The 21,046-nt window shown below is 36.6% G+C and overlaps 1 protein-coding gene across 1 annotated transcript in view; it reads left to right on the top strand.

Annotated features, from left to right (window-relative positions):
* The window catches only part of Ppef1 (protein phosphatase with EF-hand domain 1), a 131,136-nt gene that overhangs the window by 96,360 nt on the left and 13,730 nt on the right, over positions 1-21,046 (top strand). The window contains exons 15-17 of the mRNA XM_026396728.2: positions 4,273-4,425; positions 7,998-8,183; positions 9,580-9,722. Of these exons, the coding sequence (XP_026252513.1) occupies positions 4,273-4,425; positions 7,998-8,183; positions 9,580-9,722 (482 nt within the window). The remainder of the gene's footprint in view (positions 1-4,272; positions 4,426-7,997; positions 8,184-9,579; positions 9,723-21,046) is intronic.

The raw sequence follows: 21,046 nt of genomic DNA, 5'->3' as shown, positions 1-21,046 counted from the left end.
AGAATTAATATTGTCAAAATGGCCAAACTATCAAGAGTGCTATACAAATTTAATGCAATTCCTATTAAAATTGCAATGACATGCTTTATAGATATAGGAAAAGCAGTCATGAAATTCATTTGGAAAACTAAGAGGCCCGGAATAGCCAAAGCAATCCTTAGCAAGAAAAGCGAAGCAGGAGGCATTACATCACCTGACCTTAAATTATACTACAGAGCTATAATAACAAAAACATCATGGTACTGACACCAAAACACATGTAGACCAATGGTACAGAATAGAAGACATAGAGACAAACCCATATAAATACAATTCTCTTATACTCGACAAAGGTGCCAAAAATGTATTCTGGAGAAAAGATAACCTCTTCAACAAATGGTGCTGGGATATCAGCATAATAGCAGGATATAAAATTAATCTATATGTAGTAGAATGAAATTTAACCTCTCCTATCTCTCACCCTGCACAAAACTTAAAGTGGACCAAAGACCTAGGTACTAGACTGGAAACCCTGCACCTACTAGAAGAAAATGTAGGCCCAACACTTCAATCTGTCAACTTAGGAAATGACTTCCCCAACAAGATTCCTAAAGCACAAGAAGTAATATAAAAAAATCAACAAATGGAATGATATCAAACTAAAAAGCTTCTTTACAGCAAAGGAAACAATCAAGAGCATGAAGAGATAACCTAAAGAATGGGAGAAAAGCTTTGCCATCCACACCTCAGATAAGGTGTTAATTTCCAGTATATACAAAGAACTCAAAAAGCTTAATACCAAAAATAAATAATCCATTCGATAAGTGGGCAAAGGAACTAAACAGATGCTTTTCAAAAGAAGAAATACAAATGGTCAATAAATATATGAAAAAATGTTCAACATCTCTAGCAACTAAAGGAATGCAAATTAAAACTACACTGAGATTCCATCTCAGTCCAGTCAGAAAGGCAATTATCAAGAATACAAGTAACAGTAAATGTTGGTGAGGATGTGGGGAAAAGGGTATATTCATATATTGTTGGTGGGGCTGAAAATTAGTGCAACCACTCTGGAAAGCAGTATGGAGATTCCTCAAAAAACTAGAAATAGAACCACCATTTGACCAAGTTATTCCACTTCATAGTATATATCCAAAGGAGTTAAAAATCAGCGTAGTACAGTGTACAGCCACATCAATGTTTATATTATAGCAGCACAATGTACAATAGCTAAGCTGTGGAACCAATCTAGATGCCCATCAACAGATGAATAGATAAAGAAATTGTGGTATTATACACAATGGAATATTACTCAGCCATAAAGAATGACTTTGTGGTATTTGCCAGTAAATAAGTGGATCTGGAGACTATCTGCTAAGTGAAATAAGCTAATTCCCCCAAAACAAGAGAATGAATGTTCTCCCTGATATGTGGATGCTAATCCACAATAAGAGGGGGAGAGGAAGAATAGAAGTTCAGTGGATTATACAAAGGGGAATAAAGGGAAGGGAGGGGAGGAAGAACAGGAAAGACAGTGGAATGAATCTGACATAACTTTCCTATGTACATATATGAATACACCACAGTGAATCGCAACATAGTGTATATCCACAAGACTGGGATCCTAATTAGAATAATATATATTCCATGCTTTTATAAATATGTCAAAACATAGATTCTACTGTCATGTACAACTAAAAAGAATAAAGTGATTTTATAATTTTCATAAGACGTGTTTAAAAGTGTGAACCAGAGTGATTTTTCTTTTCTATAGATTAGGATTCATCTTTGTTTAAAATAAAGGCTAAACATAAAAAAAAAACACACTAGATATGATTCTTGCCAAGAACAAAGGAACATGGTGTTTTTGTCTGTCAAATATTGGCAAGCACATGGCATGAATGCTATACTCTCCACCACCCACCCTGTGACTACTGCACTAATCAACCATGGCAGCCACTACCAATGGCTCAGAATGAAAATTTACTTTCCCGAGGTTAGCCTGAGCAGCCAGCCTCATGTAAGGCTTTTTGAGGTATTGCAAACAAGTCTCTGGAATGGCTACCCTAGCTCTGTGGAGACCCTAAGTTGAGAGCCACCATGATGTAGTAAAGACTAGAAATTCTGATATCAGACAGACATAGTCAGATTTATATCCTGCTTCTGCCATTTCTTGGATGGTGATTGGATAAGGCACTGAAGTTTTCTAAGTCTCAGTTCCTACACCAATAAGTTAGAAATATCACTTTAGATTATTGTGAAGATTAAATTATTAACCTAGATGAAGAAAACGTAAAATAATACTAAACATATAGCTCTCTGATTCTCCCTTTTGTTTTTTTTCCTGATATTTGGATCTGAAGTCTGAATTTCAGTGATTAGGACAGACCCTAAGGGACATTTTTGGGCTAGCAATTTTCCCAGGATGCTTCAAATTTCATCCCCTTCAGGGATTACTGTTCCACTGGCTCATAAGACTGGTTTTATTTAAAAACTTGATTTATATTTATATATATATATATATATATATATATATATATATATATATAGAGAGAGAGAGAGAGAGAGAGAGAGAGAGCTTGTGTCTTATATCCCTACTAGTGTAAGAACTAACAGTATAAATTTATATTAAATAAATATAATTAAACTGTGATGAAAGTAGTAGTCTTGAGCTTCTGGAACTCTATCAGATAAGATACAAAGGTAGATTTCCAAGTTCAGTTTTATAATCCCCATGTTCTTATTCCATAGGACCCTTCAATTGTCAGATTATCACACTTCCTGGTTTGTACCTGTGGTGGTGGTATAATTTAATAAGGGAGGGGTAGTGTTGAGGAAACCTAATGGCAACTTATCTTCTAAATTAATTGAAAGGATTTTGGATGATGAGCAGGTTGGAGGTCAATGTAGAGGGATAGAAAAGAAAAACTCTATAAGACTAAATCTCTGGTATTCTTGAACTCCCCAGCAGTGAGTATTTCAAAAGAAGAAATATAAACAATGGCTAGTAGGACTCCCAAGAAAAAATGGTGATGTGATGCCTTAGAGGAGCTAGGCAACATTATCTCAAAATCCTAAGTGGTCTTGAAAACTGCAGAGCAGCACAGACTTAAGGAACCATGTGGCCTTGCCCTATGAGTTTATCAGAAGTGAATTGTGTTGACCTAGATTCAGAGGGCTTTCCTAGAATATTCTGGTCTGCCTAAGACCTGAGGACATTTGCCTGGGAAAGACAGAAAAGGTAGGCTCTGAACTGGCTAATAATAGCTGAGATAGAAATTTCCAACAAGTTCAGTGAGACAAGGCTTTAGAATAAGATCCCCTTTTTTTTTTTTTTTTTTTTTTTTTTTTTTTTTTTTGAGGCAGGATCTTGCTAAGTTGCTGAGGCTGGCCTTAAACTTGGAATCCTTCTTGTCTCTCCTCCTGAGAATTAATAGGCCTGTGCTATCATATCCAGCCTCAATTTTATTTTTGAAAAGATTTCATACATACCATAGTTTTTAGTAGAAACTAGGTACCTACTCCAGAGAATTGTGAGCTGTGGTCACCAGTGTAGCAGAAGTATTGATTGAAATTGCTTTGTGTTAAGGTATGGTGCTACAAAGACACAAGAATAAAATTATTATTTCATGTTGTATAAGGGAATGCAGAGGGATTAGAATAGTTGAAATTCTATCAGAAAGACATTTTATTTTCCAAAGTAACACTGGAGTGTTGTTAGAGAACATAATCAATTGCTGACAGGTCAGACTGAGAACTACAGTACATTTACGTTAAGGGCTTCCAAAGTTTTTAATCCATGTCCCATTTAGAACTTTTCTGATACAGATGTACTTTTTTTTTTCATTTCTCCTGCAAAATACAACAAAATTAAAAGCAGCTGTCCTTTTAATAGATTTTTCTGAACTCCTCCAAGCTCCAGATGAAGGCTCAGAGGGAGACTAGTTTTCCCTGCACTTAACATCTTTAATTTCCTGTGATGGTGCCTTAGAAGCTGTTTAGCACCTGCATACGTATATGTGCCTCTGGTATCCTTTAGAAACTTTAATGTGAGTCTTTCCCTGTAGTGCAGTGTCTTTAGTTGAAAAATGTGCAAACAGAATTTAACAGGCCCACTTTACAGACAACAGTGGATCAACGAGTCATAGGAGGTAGGAGAGTCAGAAAAGGTTTCTGTGTGTTTTTCATTGGGTTGAGGCACAACAGTATAGACAGAATCCTAACTGGTACTGAAGTGTCTGCATGCAGCACAATAAGCAGAGTATTTCACTAAAACATTAATTTGTTTTATAGATGAGATCTGTGCTGATGCCACCAGTGTCAATAAATAGAGGCCATGCCACCGACTCTAAGAAAAGTAAAGGGGACATTACTGTTACTTCATCAGGAAAAGTCAAATCAAATGGTTTCCCTTCTCAACAGTTATCAAAGCATGAATGGGAGCAGGTAGGTAATTAAAGTGTTCCCAGAGTGGCAATGAAGACACCAGCATAGATGATGTTGTACCTTACAATATATAGATAAAAGTAACTTACCTTTATAAGCAAACCATATGATTCTCTCAGAATTCATCACTGCATTTTGATACTTTTATTGAAATATAACTCATATATCATATAACTTACCCATTTAGAGTATATAATTCAGTAGTTTTTAGTAAACTTACAACTATCACTACAGTCTAATTTGAGAACATTTTTTTCAGTGAAGAAAGAAACCCCATACCTATTAGCAGTCACTCTCCATTCTCCCCTTTTCCTGTCCCCCCTCAACCCTAGGCAACCATTAACCTGCTTTCTGTCTTTATAGATATGCTAATTCTGAACATTTTATTGTAATGGGCACATACAATATGTGATCTTTCATGTCTGGAATCTTTTACTCAGCACAATGTTCTTTAGGTTCATCCATGTTGTAGCATATGTCAGTACTTTATTTCTTTCAATTGCTGAATGATGTTCTATATGGGTAGATATATTGTATTTATTCATTTATTGGCTCATGGACATTTGGGTTGGTTTCTATTTTTTTACTGTTATGAATAATGCCTTTATGAACATTCGCATACAACATGCAAGTTTTTATATGCACATATCTTTTCATTTCTCTTGAGTATATATATGCAGTACATACTCAATATGAATTGCTGAATGATAAGATAACTCTAAAGTTAAATATTTTGAAAAAGTTCCAAACTGTTAGCCCAAGTGGCTATACCATTGTACATTCCCATCAGCAATGAAGTTCTAATTTCTCCTCCATTCTCACCAGCACTTACTATTGCCTGTCTGCACCCCCGACTCTTTTGATGCTGGAGATTAAACCTAGGGCCTTGCACTTGTCAAGCACATGCATTACCACTGAACTACACCCTTTTGATTGTAGCCATCCTAGAGGGAATATGGTGGAATCTCATGTGTTTTTGATTTATTTTACATTGAGGAGATTTAAAAGGCTGAGACACAAATAGATGTTTGTCATTCTGATCATTAAAATCCATATGTCAGTGAAAGTTTCCCACTTTTTGGTTTGAAAATTATTAGTAAAAAATGTTGCAAATACTTAATCTCTCATGCAGTGACCATCCTAAGACTCCTGCATCTCAGAGGATAGGTTGTTGTTAAGAAAAAAAGAGATGGTTTCTATGGAAGAATTTATTTCACTTAAAAAGAGCCCTTAATAGCATTTTTGTTTGTTTGTGAGCTCCAGAATTAAACCTGTGTTACAACTATAGTCTAAGAAAACCTAGTCAAATGAATAATTTCTAAACAGATAAGTAATGTATAGTCCCCAGTACCCCTTATCCCCATACACAAAATGGAGATTTCATGGAATGGATTCTGATAGAGATGCTCATTTCTTAAAATTGTTATCCCTTGTGATCTTGAATCAAAGAAAATAAGTTTTAGATATATCTTTCTCATTTCATTAATAACAACTGAGACCAAAATAGGTGAAGTGATTTGCCCAAGAGGACATAGATAATTACTTGAAAGATGACTTCTTGACCAGTGCTTATTCTAGTTCTACAGAGTTCCATCATATGTAGGTTTAATTTATGTAGATTTCAACTGTCATATATGGCAAAGAGGGCAAAAAAAGAAAAATACTGTAAAAATTTATTTTCGTAAATAGTCTTTTTTACATACTATTTTATATGTATATACATAAACTTAATTAGTATATATGATTATACAGATAAAACCATGTATAATGTACTTTCAGGATAATTTAAGAGGTTTTTCCAGGGATAATTTTTCTATAAATGATTCATATTCTTGTAGGAATTGAAAACTTAATCCCTTCCTAATAAAATACAACCCCTTGTGTTTTGTGTTTGAGCCTTCGTTATACTGCAGGTCAAAGATGAATTAGTTGGTGTAAAAGCCAGATATGACTCAGTTTAAAATGCAAATGCTATTTTTGTCATAAACAGCAGCATAGTAAAGGTGTTGCATTGTATTTATTTGTACTGGTTGTGCCCATGTTAGAATTCAGTGAGGAGTAAGGAAACTGCTGGGTTGATTCTTTTTTGGAGTGGTTTTTATTTTGAACTCAATCAATCTTCAAAAAGCTGCAAGTGTCTGATCTGTGCCTTGTGCAGGATTTCTCTAGTTTTGACCAAATGCTGACTATTCCAGGGTGGTTGTCCTGCCAGTTCTGTTCTTTCCACCTCACTGCCCTTTCCCTCATTTATTTCTAGCTTCCCTTCAACACTAAACCTGTAATGGGTACACAGTCAGATTTAGTAGAGCAACCATTTTGGGTTCTTAAGACCTGATTTGGTCCTACTAGAATAACTGCACAACTCAAAACGCATGCTTTTTCATGCCCTCAAAAGAAACATGTGGAGGTGGAAGGGCTAAAGGTATACTCAGCAGTAAAACACATGCCCAGGATGCCCAGCACTTGAGGTCCTAGGTTCAATTACCAGCACCAGCATCAAAAACCAAAACCAAAAGAAAAAAAGAAATGTGGAAAATATAGACTTTCAGAATTATAGCATGTTAGAACTTTGAGGTACTTTACTGATCAACTGGCCCAAATGCCAGATTTAAAATATTTTAAATGTGGGACCCAGAGAGTTTTTCTAGGGTTGTTGCTATCTTTAGTGACAAAGGTAGTTTTTATTACTGCTCTTGAAGTTCTTATAGGAGAAGTTTAAATAAAGACATGTTACACTTGTACATTGGAGCTGTAAAGAAAGAGCTTCCAAATTTTCATGAAAAATATCCTTTAGAAACTTGGGTATTCTGTCCTGGGTATCATGTGACATGTGCTTGCCTCTTCCACACACTTACCCCAAAAGAAATGTTATGCTAATAAAACTCTATGGATTTAGGAGAATACCTGGTAGAAATAAGTCATTGAGCAAATGTATTGCTGAAACCGAGAATGTCCATATCAAGTTGGTAAAAGGGGAAGATTCTTTAAGAATGTTCTTGAATGAACAGCTTTCTCTATTTGTGGTGGGAAAGAGCAAGCGCTTCCTCAGGCTGTTTGTTCAACAAGACAAAAGCTCCAGGCCCAAGTCCCAGCTGGATGAGCTACCTAATTTCTTTGACTATATTAAGAATGCCTAATGTGTTCCTTATGGGGAACTACTTTCTTCTGTGAACATGACAATGAAACTATTTTAAAAGAAAAGAATGGACAAATGTGTTGACCCACTCCTGTAATCCCAGCAACTTTACTGCATGCCTGTAATCGTAGCAATTTAGAGGCTGAGGCAGGAGGATTGCAAGTTCAAGGCCAGCTTCAGCAACTTAGACCCTATCTCAAAATAAAAAGGCCTAGGGACAGAGCTCAGTGGTAGAGTGCCCGTGGGTTTAATCCCCAGTACTTAAGAAAAATTATTCTGGAAAGGATGCATGGAGTAGATGAGTATGAAGCAATTTTAGAGGAGGAATGGAAAAGAGCCTTTGGTGTACTTTGGGTTAGTATATCTGGTAAATAAGAATCTAGAAAGACAGACTCTCAATTATAGGGAGCAGCCTAATTTGGTTTGTTCTTCCAAGGTCGTTGACATTCTGTGGAGTGACCCCAGAGGAAGAAAAGGCTGTTATCCAAACACAAGTCGAGGAGGAGGCTGCTATTTTGGACCAGACGTTACCTCTAAGATTCTCAATAAATACCAGTTGAAGATGCTCATTAGGTCTCATGAATGTAAGCATGATGGGTATGAAATCTGCCATGATGGGAAGGTAAGCTAACATTGTTGGTGACATCCTCACAGACATACTTCCCCCAAGAATAGAGTCTTCTCATCACAGAGAGTGTCTGACCTAGGAGCCCATAAGAAGATATCTTTCCTAGTACCAAACAAAAAGCAGACACTGGCGGGTTCATATATAGGTTGTTTGAAAGGCCCTCACTCTCCCATACCCTAAGAGATATTTGACTTATTTACTGATCTTTATTAATCCCAGAAACAGATTAATGAAATTCTGACACATGGCACTAAGTACACACACACACACAGGCTTCATTCTTTACTTATTGTAATACAACTCTCCTGTACGGTTAAGAATGTACTTTTCCTCACAGAGTACATGGAAGGCAGCAGTGAATCCACTTTGTTCTCTTCCACTTTTTGCACATTCCTTGTGCAGAGTACAAAACACACTTTCCTTCAACTGGCTGAATAGGCAGTCTCCTGCTAGTAGCTCTCCATGGTTAGTTTTGCTGTAGCCATGAGAATGGAGTATATTCTGCTCCTTCAGTGATGTTAATAAGGTTAGAAGAGGTGAGGACTGAGGAGATGATTCCGGTCCTCCTCCATTGACCTGGTTAGCCTCTTTTTCTATAGGGAAGAGCAATAAATAACAATCAATACCAAATTGTGTGGCATTTCTTCCTTTGCTTTTTCTTAACTATTAATTTATTTTAGGCTCATACCAATATTGTAAGATAAGTAAAGTGAGTATTTTTAGGACTTCTTTATAATGAGAAAATGGATAGAAAATAGCAGTGGTTTATCTGAAATGACATGCTTATTATGACAGAATTGGGCCTAAGCCAGGTTTTCTGTCACTGACAAGTATTTCTTTCCATATTCCACCATACTCCTAAGGCTTGTTCCTTCCCAAGACAGTGGTCATGGTTTCATAGTCTTGGCACTGTTTCTCTGCCCTTAAAGCACTGGCTTTGTTGAGCCTTGAACCCTCTAAGTTGTCTTATTCAATGAATGAAGTTACTCAGCTCCAAGCAAAAGAAAAAGACTGAGCTACTAGACAAGTTTTATTTTGAATGCTCAGATATAACAAGATAAGAAAATAAGGGATTTATCCCCTTGGAAAATTAGAATTTGCAAAACCAAACACTGAAGAGGATTCTAAGATCTGGCACTAAAATTATACAAGGTCATGCACTGGAGATATTGAATGAGTGTCTAGGAGGTAGTACTCCTGGAGACACCGAGTGAAAACCTTTGTTTTCCTCCAGTGGACTCTTTAAGAAATCATGTTAGACTTGGATAATTTGCAGAAATTATGAACTGTGTTTAATTTTTGCTTTTTAATAATTAAGCTATTTCTGACTTTATTGAATAAACTTTTGAGAACTAATTTTATGAACCTGATTCTCTTTTTTACTAATCAGGTTATTACCATATTTTCTGCTTCTAATTATTACGAAGAAGGCAGCAATCGTGGAGCTTACATCAGACTGAGTTATGGTATGAACCCACGATTTTTCCAGTACCGAGTAACTAGTTCAACATGCATGAGCCCTCTTCACCAAAGGTGAATATATTCAGAAAATACCAAACACTGTTATTGGTGATCCAGTAGACCAGTTATAAGTGATTAAGAGCAGCCACAGAGGTGAAGGCAGTCACTTACACAGTTACTCATTGGTTTAAACAAAACGAATTAGCTAGACACCAAATGATGAATACACCCATATTTGATACCAAAGGAGCAATTTCCAATTCATACATCTTTTAATGCAGTTAAAGCAGCCAATACCCACAAATGTAACTAAATATAAAGAAAAGAAAGTCTTCACACCCACTCAGTGTTCCCTAACCTGTAGCCTTCTATGTTCCTCAAACAGCCCTATTTGTCTTTCCCCTTCTTTACCCAGAAGTGTATAGAACTAAAATGTTGAGTATTTCTTCATGTGATGACAATGACATTCATAGTTTATCTTCCTTTTCTCCCTGTAACACTATCTTTTTAGAATTTTTACATTATGAAACTAATATGTTTATTGTTAACAGATTAAAAAGGAAGATAAAGAAAATGTTAATTATCTTCACTCTCCTTTTACTTTTCTTTTTTTTAAAATATTTTTTTAGTTGTTGATGAACTTTTATGTTCACTTATTTGTATGTGGTGCTGAAAATCGAACCCAGTGCCTCCCGCATGCTAGGCAAGCATGCTACCACTGAGCCACAACCCCAACCCCTCTCCTTTACTTTTCAATAATCCTTTTCCCCAGAAGTAATTAAAACTAACAGCCATGAATGACCTCTTTCACCTTCTTCTCCTTGCTCATACAAAAAGAGATAAGCACTTATTAATTCACTGAATAAAATAACTGTGAGCATGTACTATGTGTCAGACACTGTTTTAGATACAGGTTAGATACAGCAATGAATGAAATAGGCAGAAATTCTCTCAACAAATACTTATGCCAGTATGAGGAGAAAGATAGTAAACAACATATATACTTTTATATATATGGACATATATATATATATATATATATATATATATACACACACACACACACACATACATACATACATATATATACACTGTGTGTGTGTGTGTGTGTGTGTGTGTGTGTATAAAGGTAGAATCACATAAAACCTCTATTCTACCACTGAATTTCTGCCCTTAAAGATTTCATCATGATGGGCTGGGGTTGTAGCTCAGTGGTAAACCATTTTTGCCTTGCCCATGTGCGGCACTGGGTTCAATCCTCAGCACCTCTTAAAAAATACATAAAGGTATTATGTCCATCTACAACTAAAAAACATTTAAAAAAATTTTCATCATGAACATTACTCCAAGTTAGCATATATAAATCTGATTCATTCATTTAAGTAGATGCATAATGTTCTGTAGTATGTAGTACCATAACAATTAATAGAGTGAATAAGTCTTCAATTGATGCCCATATTGGTTACAGGATCTTAAATTTAGAAAAAATATGATATTAAACATTCCTCTATGTAAGGAACTACATTAAGCAAAACCCCCCACCCCAAAAATCCAATTTAAAAAATGGGAAAATGACCTGAATATATACTTTTCCAGAGAAGACATAGGATTTAGTCATCTTTTTTGTTGCTGTGACCAAAAGATCTGAAAAGAATAACTTGTGAGCATGTACTATGTGTCAGACAATTAGAGGAAGAAAAGTTTATTTTGGTTCACAGGGTTAGAGGTCTCAGATGGCTGACTTCATAGCTCTGGGCCCAAGCTGAGGCAGAACATTGTAGCAGAAGGGCATGGTGGAGGAAAGCAGCTTGGAATGGCAACCAGGATGCATGCAAACAGAGAGTTCTACTCACCAGGGACAAAATATAAACCCAAAAGGTATGCCCCCAGTGACCTTCTTTCAGCCACTCCCTGTCTATAGTTATCTCCCAGTTAATTTATAGCAGTGGATTAATGCACTGATTAGGTTAAGGTTCTCATAATCCAATCATTTCATCTCTGAATTTTTTTGCATTGTCTCACACATGAGATTTTTGGAGGCACCTCATATCTAAACCATAACATTCTGCCCCTGGCCCCTGAAAGTTCATGCCCATCTCATAATTCAAAATAACATTTAGCCCATTTCCAAGAGTCCCCATATATTTAGCATTGCTCAAAACTCCAAGTCAAAACTCTTGTTTGAGGGTTGTGGCTCAGTGGTAGAGCGCTTACCTAGCATGTTTTAGGCTCTGGGTTCAATTCTCAGCACCACATACAAATAAATAAAGGTCTTGTGTCATCTAAAAATATATTTTTAGAAATTTTGTTTGAGACTCAAGACAAACTCTTAGCTGTTTTATAGCAGCTCAATTCACAATAGCTAAACTATGGAACCAACCTAGGTGCCCTTCAACAGATGGATAAAGAAATTGTGGTATATATACACAATAGACTATTATTCATCCTTAAAGAAGAATGAAATTATGACGTTTGCCAGTATATGGATGGAACTGGAGAATATCATGCTAAGTGAAATAAGCCAATCACAAAGTACCAAATGTTTTCTCTGATATGTGTTTGCTAATTAACAATAAGGGGGGAGGCAGAGAACAGAGGTACCTTGGATTAGACAGAGGGAAGTGAAGGGAGGGGAGGGTGTATGGGGGTAAGAATGATAATAGAATGAATCACATATTATTACCCTATATGCATATATGATTACACGACCTGTGCAACTCTACATCATGTACAACCAGAAGAATGAGAAGTTATACTCCATTATGTATGATGTGTCAAAATGCATTCTACTGTCATGTATAATCAATTAGGAAAAACTAAAAAATTTAAAAAGAAAACCTCTTGGCTGTGAGAGTAAAGATCAAAAACAAGTTACATAAACTTATATATAATGGCATAGAGTAAACAGTTCCATTCCACAAAGGAGAAATAGCAGCATAGAAAGAAAGGACAGGACCAAGGCAAGACCAAAATCCAGCTGGAAACACATCCTGTAGCTCTATATCCATCATCTGAAGCATATGGCATTGTGATATTCTCTTCAAAGGGATTGTGTAGCTCTGCCCCTGGTGGCAGTCCACATGGCTTGTTTCTTATTGATTCTTGCAGCTTTTCTTGGCAGATGTTCCATGTTACCGGCATCTCTCAGTCTTGGGGGTCTCCACTGCAGCTTTGGCTTCCTCTCACATCTTCACACATTGCCCTATCAGGGACAGCTTGTGGGAACTCTGACCCTGCTACACTTTGCCTAGTCTCCCAGGAATTTCTTTGAAATCTTAGTGGAAGCCTCCATGACCCCCTACCTACAGCATCCTGCATTCCTGTAGGACCAACACTATGGTTGGTGTTGATGCCAAGGTCTGCCACCATCTCAAGCAGTAGTCAAGCATTCTGGGATGATGGCTGCAGCAGCCTCTGAATGCCTGGGTGGCTGAGACTGTGAAACAACTTTCTAGGCCCCCTGTGTGAGCAGGGTGCTCCCATGGTCTCTTCTTGGAGGAATTTTTACTTTTACACCATTGACTCTGAGATGGGTATGGTCTTGCCAGTTCCTGAGATACCCTCATGCCATTTTTCCAATTGTTTCTGGGTAAAGTACTTAGCAGTGTCTCTTTCCTGGCTGTAATCTCTTTCACAACCATGCCTTCCTTAACTCCAGTTTTACTCACACTTTTATGGTCGAACTGCAAGTTTTTCAAATCTTTCTGCTCTGCTTTCTGTTCTTGGTTATCAAGCAAACTTGGCTAAAAGCTGCCAGCAACACCCATGCCGCTGCCTTAAAGTTTTCTCTGCCAAATTAATTAGTTCATCACCTTTAAATTTAGCCTAACAGAAAGTCTCAGGACAGGAGCAAAATGTAGACAGCTTCTTTGCCATAACATAACATGAGTGGCCTCTAGTTCAATTTCCAATAGAATCTTCCTTCTCTAAAACTGCATGAGGCCAATTTTTACTGTCCATTGTCCTATCAGCATTCTTGTCTTCTGAGCTCCCAAAGAATTGTCCATTAAGTTCCACTGAAAACATTCTAAAGCTTTTCCAGCTTGCATCTCTAATTCAACACCTCCCTGCAACCATGCATACTAGCTTCAAAGGCTTCTGAACCACATAATCAGGTTCAGAAGCAATGACCCCACTTCTCAGTACCAATTTCTTTTCTAGTCAGTTTTTTTTTCTTTCTAACTTCATAGCTCTGGGCCTAAGGTGAAGCAGAACATCATAGCAAAGAAGGAGAAATAGAGACACACCAGGGACAAAATATAAACCCAAAAAGCATGCCCCCAGTGACCTACTTCTTCAAGTCACACCCTACCTGCCTATAGTTATGGACCTGTTAATCTATATCAGTGGATTTATGCACTGATTTAAGGCTCTCACAATCCTATCATTGTATTGTCTCACACATGAGCTTTTGATGGACATATCACATCTAAACCATAACAACATACAAATGGTCAGCAGGTACACAAAGAGATACTCAACATCACTAATAATCAGGGAAATGCAAATCAAAACTATAATGAAATATCACCTCACACCATTAGGAGGATGCCTGTTGTCAAAAAGATGACATAAGTACATACTGTAAAGTTGACCCATTTGAAGTGTACAACTCAGTGATATTTAGTATATTTACAGAGTTACACAACCAATGCCATTGTGTAATTGCCATACTAGAAAGAAAACTTATACCCATTAGCAATCACTTCCCCATTACCTTCTCCTGTTATAGCTCTAGATAGCCTCTAATCTGCTGCAGTCTGGCTGGACACAATTCAGGAGCCACTTGTCAAAAGAACACACACACCAAACCACACAGCTCTTCAGGAAAACCTTCAGAGCCCAACTGCCACCACCGGCTTCCCACAAGCCTCTCAACCTCCCCCACTCCTCCTGCTCTTGAGGCCGATTGGCTGGGTCGCATGGGCGGAGCCACAAAGTCCCCCAATGAGCAGCTCCGTGGTCTGAAAGGGCGGGGAAACAACCCAATGAGCATCACCGCAGAGGAGCCAATCAGTTGGCAGCTAGAAGTTGCTGGGGCCGCTGTGAGCCAATCATCAGCTGGCAGCTGGAAGTTTGCTGGCGGCTGGAAGTTTGCTGGGGCCCCTTCGGCTGTGGCTCTCAACATCTTCCCCTCTCTGTTTAAACAACAAGCATGTGGCTTAGGGACCGTGCCTGCCTTAGGTTGTCCAATACTACATATGGTCCTTACCCGTCGTTGGATGAGCTGACCTCAAGGCGTCAGCCTCCTGTCTTAGGTTGGTACCATTGCAATTGGATCTTACCCGTCATTGACTACCGGTCCAGCATACAGCCACACCTGTGGATAGGTCTTTGTATCAGCGGGGGGGTGAGGTTCTTTGCCTCACCTCTGTTGGCCCCCAAATTTTAGCTGAACGACCATTACAAGCAGAAGGGAGGAGGATACACCAAGCCAATTGACTGCTCCTTTTGGAAAAATTGTACCACTGATGACACCATCAGAAAAAATACCCCAACACTACCACAAGTTGCTGCACCAACAGATAGTTCACAATGCATACAAGTGATACATAGTCCAGGCAAGTTCTGCAAGCAGTTCAGTGATGGCTATTGCAGAAGCTATAGATTGGTTTTATCTTTGTCTTCACTGGCACTGGGATGAAGATAGGAATTCTGTCAATAATGGCTAAAGAAAAAAATTATGTGACATTCCAGAAGGCACTAAAAGAAAACAATTTTCTGAACAATTTACATTATCTTGAACAGAATTATTAAATATAATGAAAAGGAAAGGTGAAAGTAAACAGATCTGTTAACCACCTTCTTTGTTCACATATTAAAACAATCCTCAACAGCTGTTTACCCAATTTAAATTAAACCATTTAAATCACGTGAATAAAAAAAATATTTGGATCCATTTTTTCATGAGCGCTCATCATATATGATATATGGACATACGTACATACAAACATACAACATAAAACACAAGTGTGCACACATAATATAATACATACAACACATAACATAATAGTAAAGGCCTTATAACTTTTTACAGGCGAAATCTCCATTGCAATGTTTAAAAACTCTATAGTCAAAAAATAGAACTGATCAGCAAAACATTAACCTAGGTCTGTATGAGCTCAAAAAACAAAATAGAACTTCATGATGTGGGAAAGGGCAATAATAAAATAGATATTGAAAAAAGCATCCTGGTTCTGTCACAGATGTAAGGATAGCCAAACTGGAGTTTTGGATATCAGCTGTTATGGATTTGAGCTAAATCATCATCTTTTTGGTCTGTAGAAATTGCTTTAGTTAATCTTTCTGGAATCCAAATCGGCTGCTGTTCTCCCTGTGGAAACATATATACAGACCCCCGACTCCAGACAGTCACTGGGTCAGGACCTTAGTTAATCTCTCTGGAATCCAAATTGGCTGCTGTTCTGCCTGTGGAAACACACAAACAGACCCCCGACTCCAGACAATTACTGGGTCAGGACCTTTCCATTGTCCTGTTAGAATATCCTTCCAAAGTACCTTGGGCTTATGTACATTTTTTTGGACACATATGCCTTTCTGCAGCACTAAGCCCTGATGAATCCAAACCTTTCTTGATGGTATTTGCAGCACAAAAGTTTTTCATTTTGATGAAGTCCAACTTATTGTTTGTTTTTTAGTGTTGTATCTAAAAAGTCATTGCCTAAGCCAAAGTCATAAGGATTTATTCTTATGTTTTCTTCTGAGAATTTTATAGGTTTAGCTTTTATATTTAGGTCTCTAATCCATTATGATTTAATTTTTATATATGGTGTGAGGTAGGGGGTCCAACTTTACTTTTATATGTGGATGACCACTTGTCCCAGCACCATTAGTTACAAAGACTCTTCTTCCCCCATTTTGTTGTCTTGGCCCACTTGTCAAAAAGTCAATTGACCATATGAGTTGGGAGTGTGTAGCTCATTAGTAGAGTGCTTACCTATCGTATGCAAGGCCCTGAATTTGTTCCCTAGCATTAAAAAGTGGGGGGACAAAGAAAAAAATGACCATGAAAGTAAAGGTTAATTTCTGAACTTCAAATTGTATTTCACTCATCTCTGTCTAGTGTAATATGAGCACCACATTATTCTGATTATTGTAGCTTTATACAGATTGAGCATCACTAATTTGAAAAATTCTGAAAAACCTTAAATCCAGAATTTTTTGAACACCAGTAAAATCAATGAAAATATTCCAAAATCCAATTTCTCTGAAATCTGAAACACTTCTGATTCTAAGCATTTTGGATAAGGGGTACTCAATCTGTAGTAAGGTTTAAATCAGAAGTGTGAGTTGAACTTTGTACTTATTTTTAAAGATTGTTTTGGCTATTTTTTCCATGTAAATTTTAGAATCAGCTTGTCAACTTGCAAAAAATGTCAACTGGAATTTAGTAGGGAATATGTTGACACCTGTAGATCAACCTGAGAGCCACTGTCATCCTAACAATATTAAGTCTTCCAATCTTATTAACATGGAATATTCTATGTGTTTAGATCTCCTTTAATTTCCTCCAACAGTGTTTTCTACTTTTCAGTGTATGAGTCTTGGATTTATTTGGTTAAATTATTTCTAAGTATTTTATTTTTATGTTGGAATTGTTTTCTTTGTTTTTGAATCATTCATTTCTAGTACATAGACATATAACTGATTTTTTATGTAATGATCTGGTATTGTATAATCTTGATGAATTTGTTTTTTAGCAAATTCTTTGGAATTCTCTCTATACAGGATCATATTATGTTAATACAGATAGTTTCACTTCTTTTCTAATTTGAATACTTTTACTTCTTTTCCTTACCTGGTTGTCCTGGCTAGAACCTCCAGTACAATGTTGAATAAAATTGGTGAGAGTAGGTATCTTTGTATTTTTCCTGATCTTAAGGGGGATGCATTTCAGTTTTCTATCATTAAGTATGATGTTAGCTATGTATTTTTTATAGATGACACCTATTAGGTCAGGTAAGTTCCCTTTTATGCCTAGTTTGTTAGCTATTTTTATCATAAAAAGACTGATGGATTTTGTCAAATATTTTTTCTGCATCTATTGAGATGATTATTTAGTTCTTGTCCCTTTTTCTAGTAATATAGGGTATTACATTGATATAAGGCAAAACTTGCATTCCTGAAATAAATTCTACTTTCTTGGTGTATAATTCATTTTGAATGTTGATAGTTGCAACTTGCTAGTATTCTGTTGAGGATTTTGCATCTATATTCATAAGAAGATATCGGTCTATAATTTTCTTGTGATCTTTGTCTGGTCTTGATATCAGGATAATGTTGGTTTCTCAAGTGGGCAATATTCCCACCTCTTTGATTTTTTAAGATGTCATTAATGAGTGTTATTAATTCTGCTTTAAATATTTGGTGGAATTCACCAGTGAAGCCATCTGGCTCTGGGCTTTTCTTGGTGAGTTGTTTTATTACTTCAGTCTTTTTACTTGTTATAGGCATGTTCATTTTTTCTGTTTTTTTAGTTTTTGGTAGCTTGTTTTTTTCTAGCAATTTGTTCATTTCATCTAGATTGTCTAATTTTGTAAGTGTACAATTGTTCATAGTATTCCCTTATAATTATCTTTCCCTTAGAAGGTGAGTAGTGATGTTCCCTCTTTCATTTTTGACTTTAGAAATTTGAGTCTTCACTTTTCTTGGCTAATCAATTTTATTGATCTTTTTCAAAAAAATAATTTTTTGTTGATTTTCTCTATTTTTCTATTTTATTTATTTCTGTCCCATTTATTATTCCCTTCCTTCTGCTTACGTTGGGTTTGGGTTATTCCTTTATTCTAGTTTTAAGGTGGAAGACTATATTATTAATTTGAGTGGGATCTTTCTTCTTTTTTTAGTATGGGTATTTATAGGCCTTTATAGCTATAGGTATTTTAGCTAATACAATACTGATAGGTATTAGTAGCTATAATATATGTATTTAATATAGGTGTTTATAGCTATAAATTTATAGGCATTTATAGCTATGAATTTTCCTTTAATCACTGCTTTTGTTAGATCCCATATGTTTTGGTTTGTGGTGTTTTAATTTTAATTCATGATAAGTTATTTTCTAATTTCTCTTATGATTTCTTTGTCTTTTTTTTTTTTCCTCATACTGGGGATTGAACCCAGGGCTTTGTACATGCTAGGCAAGTGCTCTACCGCTGAGCTATATCCCCAGACCATGATTTCTTTTTTTTTTTTATTGTTGGTTGTTCAAAACATTACATAGTTCTTGATATATCATATTTCACACTTTGATTCAAGTGGGTTATGAACTCCCATTTTTACCCCGTATACAGATTGCAGAATCACATCAGTTACACTTCCATTGATTTACATATTGCCATACTAGTGTCTGTTGTATTCTGCTGCCTTTCCTATCCTCTACTATCCCCCCCTCCCCTCCCCTCCCCTCCCCTCTTCTCTCTCTACCCCCTCTACTGTAATTCATTTCTCCCCCTTGTATTATTTTTCCCTTTCTCCTCACTTCCTCTTGTATGTAATTTTGTATAACCCTGAGGGTCTCCTTCCATTTCCATGCAATTTCCCTTCTCTCTCCCTTTTTTAATTTCCTCCTTGATGTCTTCTATAACCCATTGATCATTCAGTAACCTATTGTTCATTCTCCAAGTGATGCATGATTTTTCCTTCCTTCTTTTATCGTTGATTTTCAGTTTCATTCCATTATGATCAGATAAGATGCATGGTATTATCTCTACTCCTTTATATTGTCTAAGAGTTGCCCTGTGACATAATATATGATCTATTTTTGAGAAGGATCCATGTGCTGCTGAGAAAAAAGTGTAACTGCTTGATGTTGGGTGGTATATTCTATATATGTCAATTAAGTCTAGGTTGTTAATTGTGTTATTGAGTTCTATAGTTTCCTTATTTAACTTTTGTTTGGAAGATCTGTCCAGTGGTGAGAGAGGTGTGTTGAAGTCTCCCATGATTATTGTATGGTGGTCTATTAGACTCTTGAACTTGAGAAGAGTTTGCTTGATGAACATAGCTGCACCATTGTTTGGGGCATATATATTTATGATTGTTATGTCTTGTTGTTGTATTGTTCCCTTGAGCAGTATGTAGTGTCCCCTCTTTATCCCTTTTGATTAACTTTGGCTTGAAATCTATTTTATTTGATATGAATATGGACACTCCTGCTTGTTTCCGAAGTCCATATGAGTGATATGATTTTTCCCAACCCTTCACCTTCAGTCTATGTATATCTTTTCCTATCAAATGCGTCTCCTGTAGGCAGCATATTGTTGGGTCTTGTTTTGTGATCCATTCTACTAGCCTGTGTCTCTTAATTGGTGAGTTTAAGCCATTAACATTTAGGGTTATTATTGAGATATGGTTTGTTCTTCCAGCCATATTTGTTTATTTATGTTACTAAACATGGTTTGTTTCCCTCTTTGATTATTTTCCCCCCTTTACTGTCCTACTTCCTACTGTTGGTTTTCATTGTTATTTTCCATTTCCTCTTCCTGTAATGTTTTGCCAAGGATGTTTTGAAGAGATGGTTTTCTAGCTGCAAATTCTTTTAACTTTTGTTTATCGTGGAAGGTTTTAATTTCATCTTCCATCCTGAAGCTTAATTTCGCTGGATACACAATTCTTGGTTGGAACCCATTTTCTTTCAGTGTTTGAAATATGTTATTCCAGGATCTTCTAGCTTTCAGAGTCTGTGTTGAAAGATCAGCTGTTATCCTGATTGGTTTACCCCTAAATGTAATCTGCTTCCTTTCTCTTGTAGCTTTTAAAATTCTCTCCTTATTCTGTATGTTGGGCATCTTCATTATAATGTGTCTAGGTGTGGATCTCTTATGATTTTGCACATTCGGCGTCCTGTAGGCTTCTAGGATTTGGGATTCCGTCTCAATCTTCAAGTCTGGGAAGTTTTCTCGTATTATTTCATTGAATAGATTGCTCATTCCTTTGGTTTGGACCTCTATACCTTCCTGTATCCCAATGACTCTTAAGTTTGGTCTCTTTATGTTATCCCATATTTCTTGGATGTTCTGCTCATGGTTTCTTAACCGTCTTGCTGAGCTGTCTATGTTCTTTTCAAGTTGAAATACTTTGTCTTCATTGTCTGATGTTCTATCTTCTAAGTGTTCTACTCTGCTGGTAGTATTCTCAATTGAGTTTTTAAGTTGGTTTATTGCTTCCTGCATTTCTAGGATTTCTGTTTGTTTTTTATTACCTCTATCTCCCTGTATAGTTGATCTTTTGCTTCTTGGATTTGTTTATGTAATTCATTGTCAAAGTGATCTTTCATTGTCTGATTTTGCTGTCTAATGTCTTCCTTGAGACTCCAGATCATCTGAAGCATGTATATCCTGAATTCTTTATCTGACATTCCATCTGCTGCAGCT

This window comes from Urocitellus parryii, chromosome X (assembly GCF_045843805.1).
Source record: "Urocitellus parryii isolate mUroPar1 chromosome X, mUroPar1.hap1, whole genome shotgun sequence".
NCBI lineage: Eukaryota > Metazoa > Chordata > Mammalia > Rodentia > Sciuridae > Urocitellus > Urocitellus parryii.
This window is presented reverse-complemented; position numbering and strand designations above follow the sequence as displayed.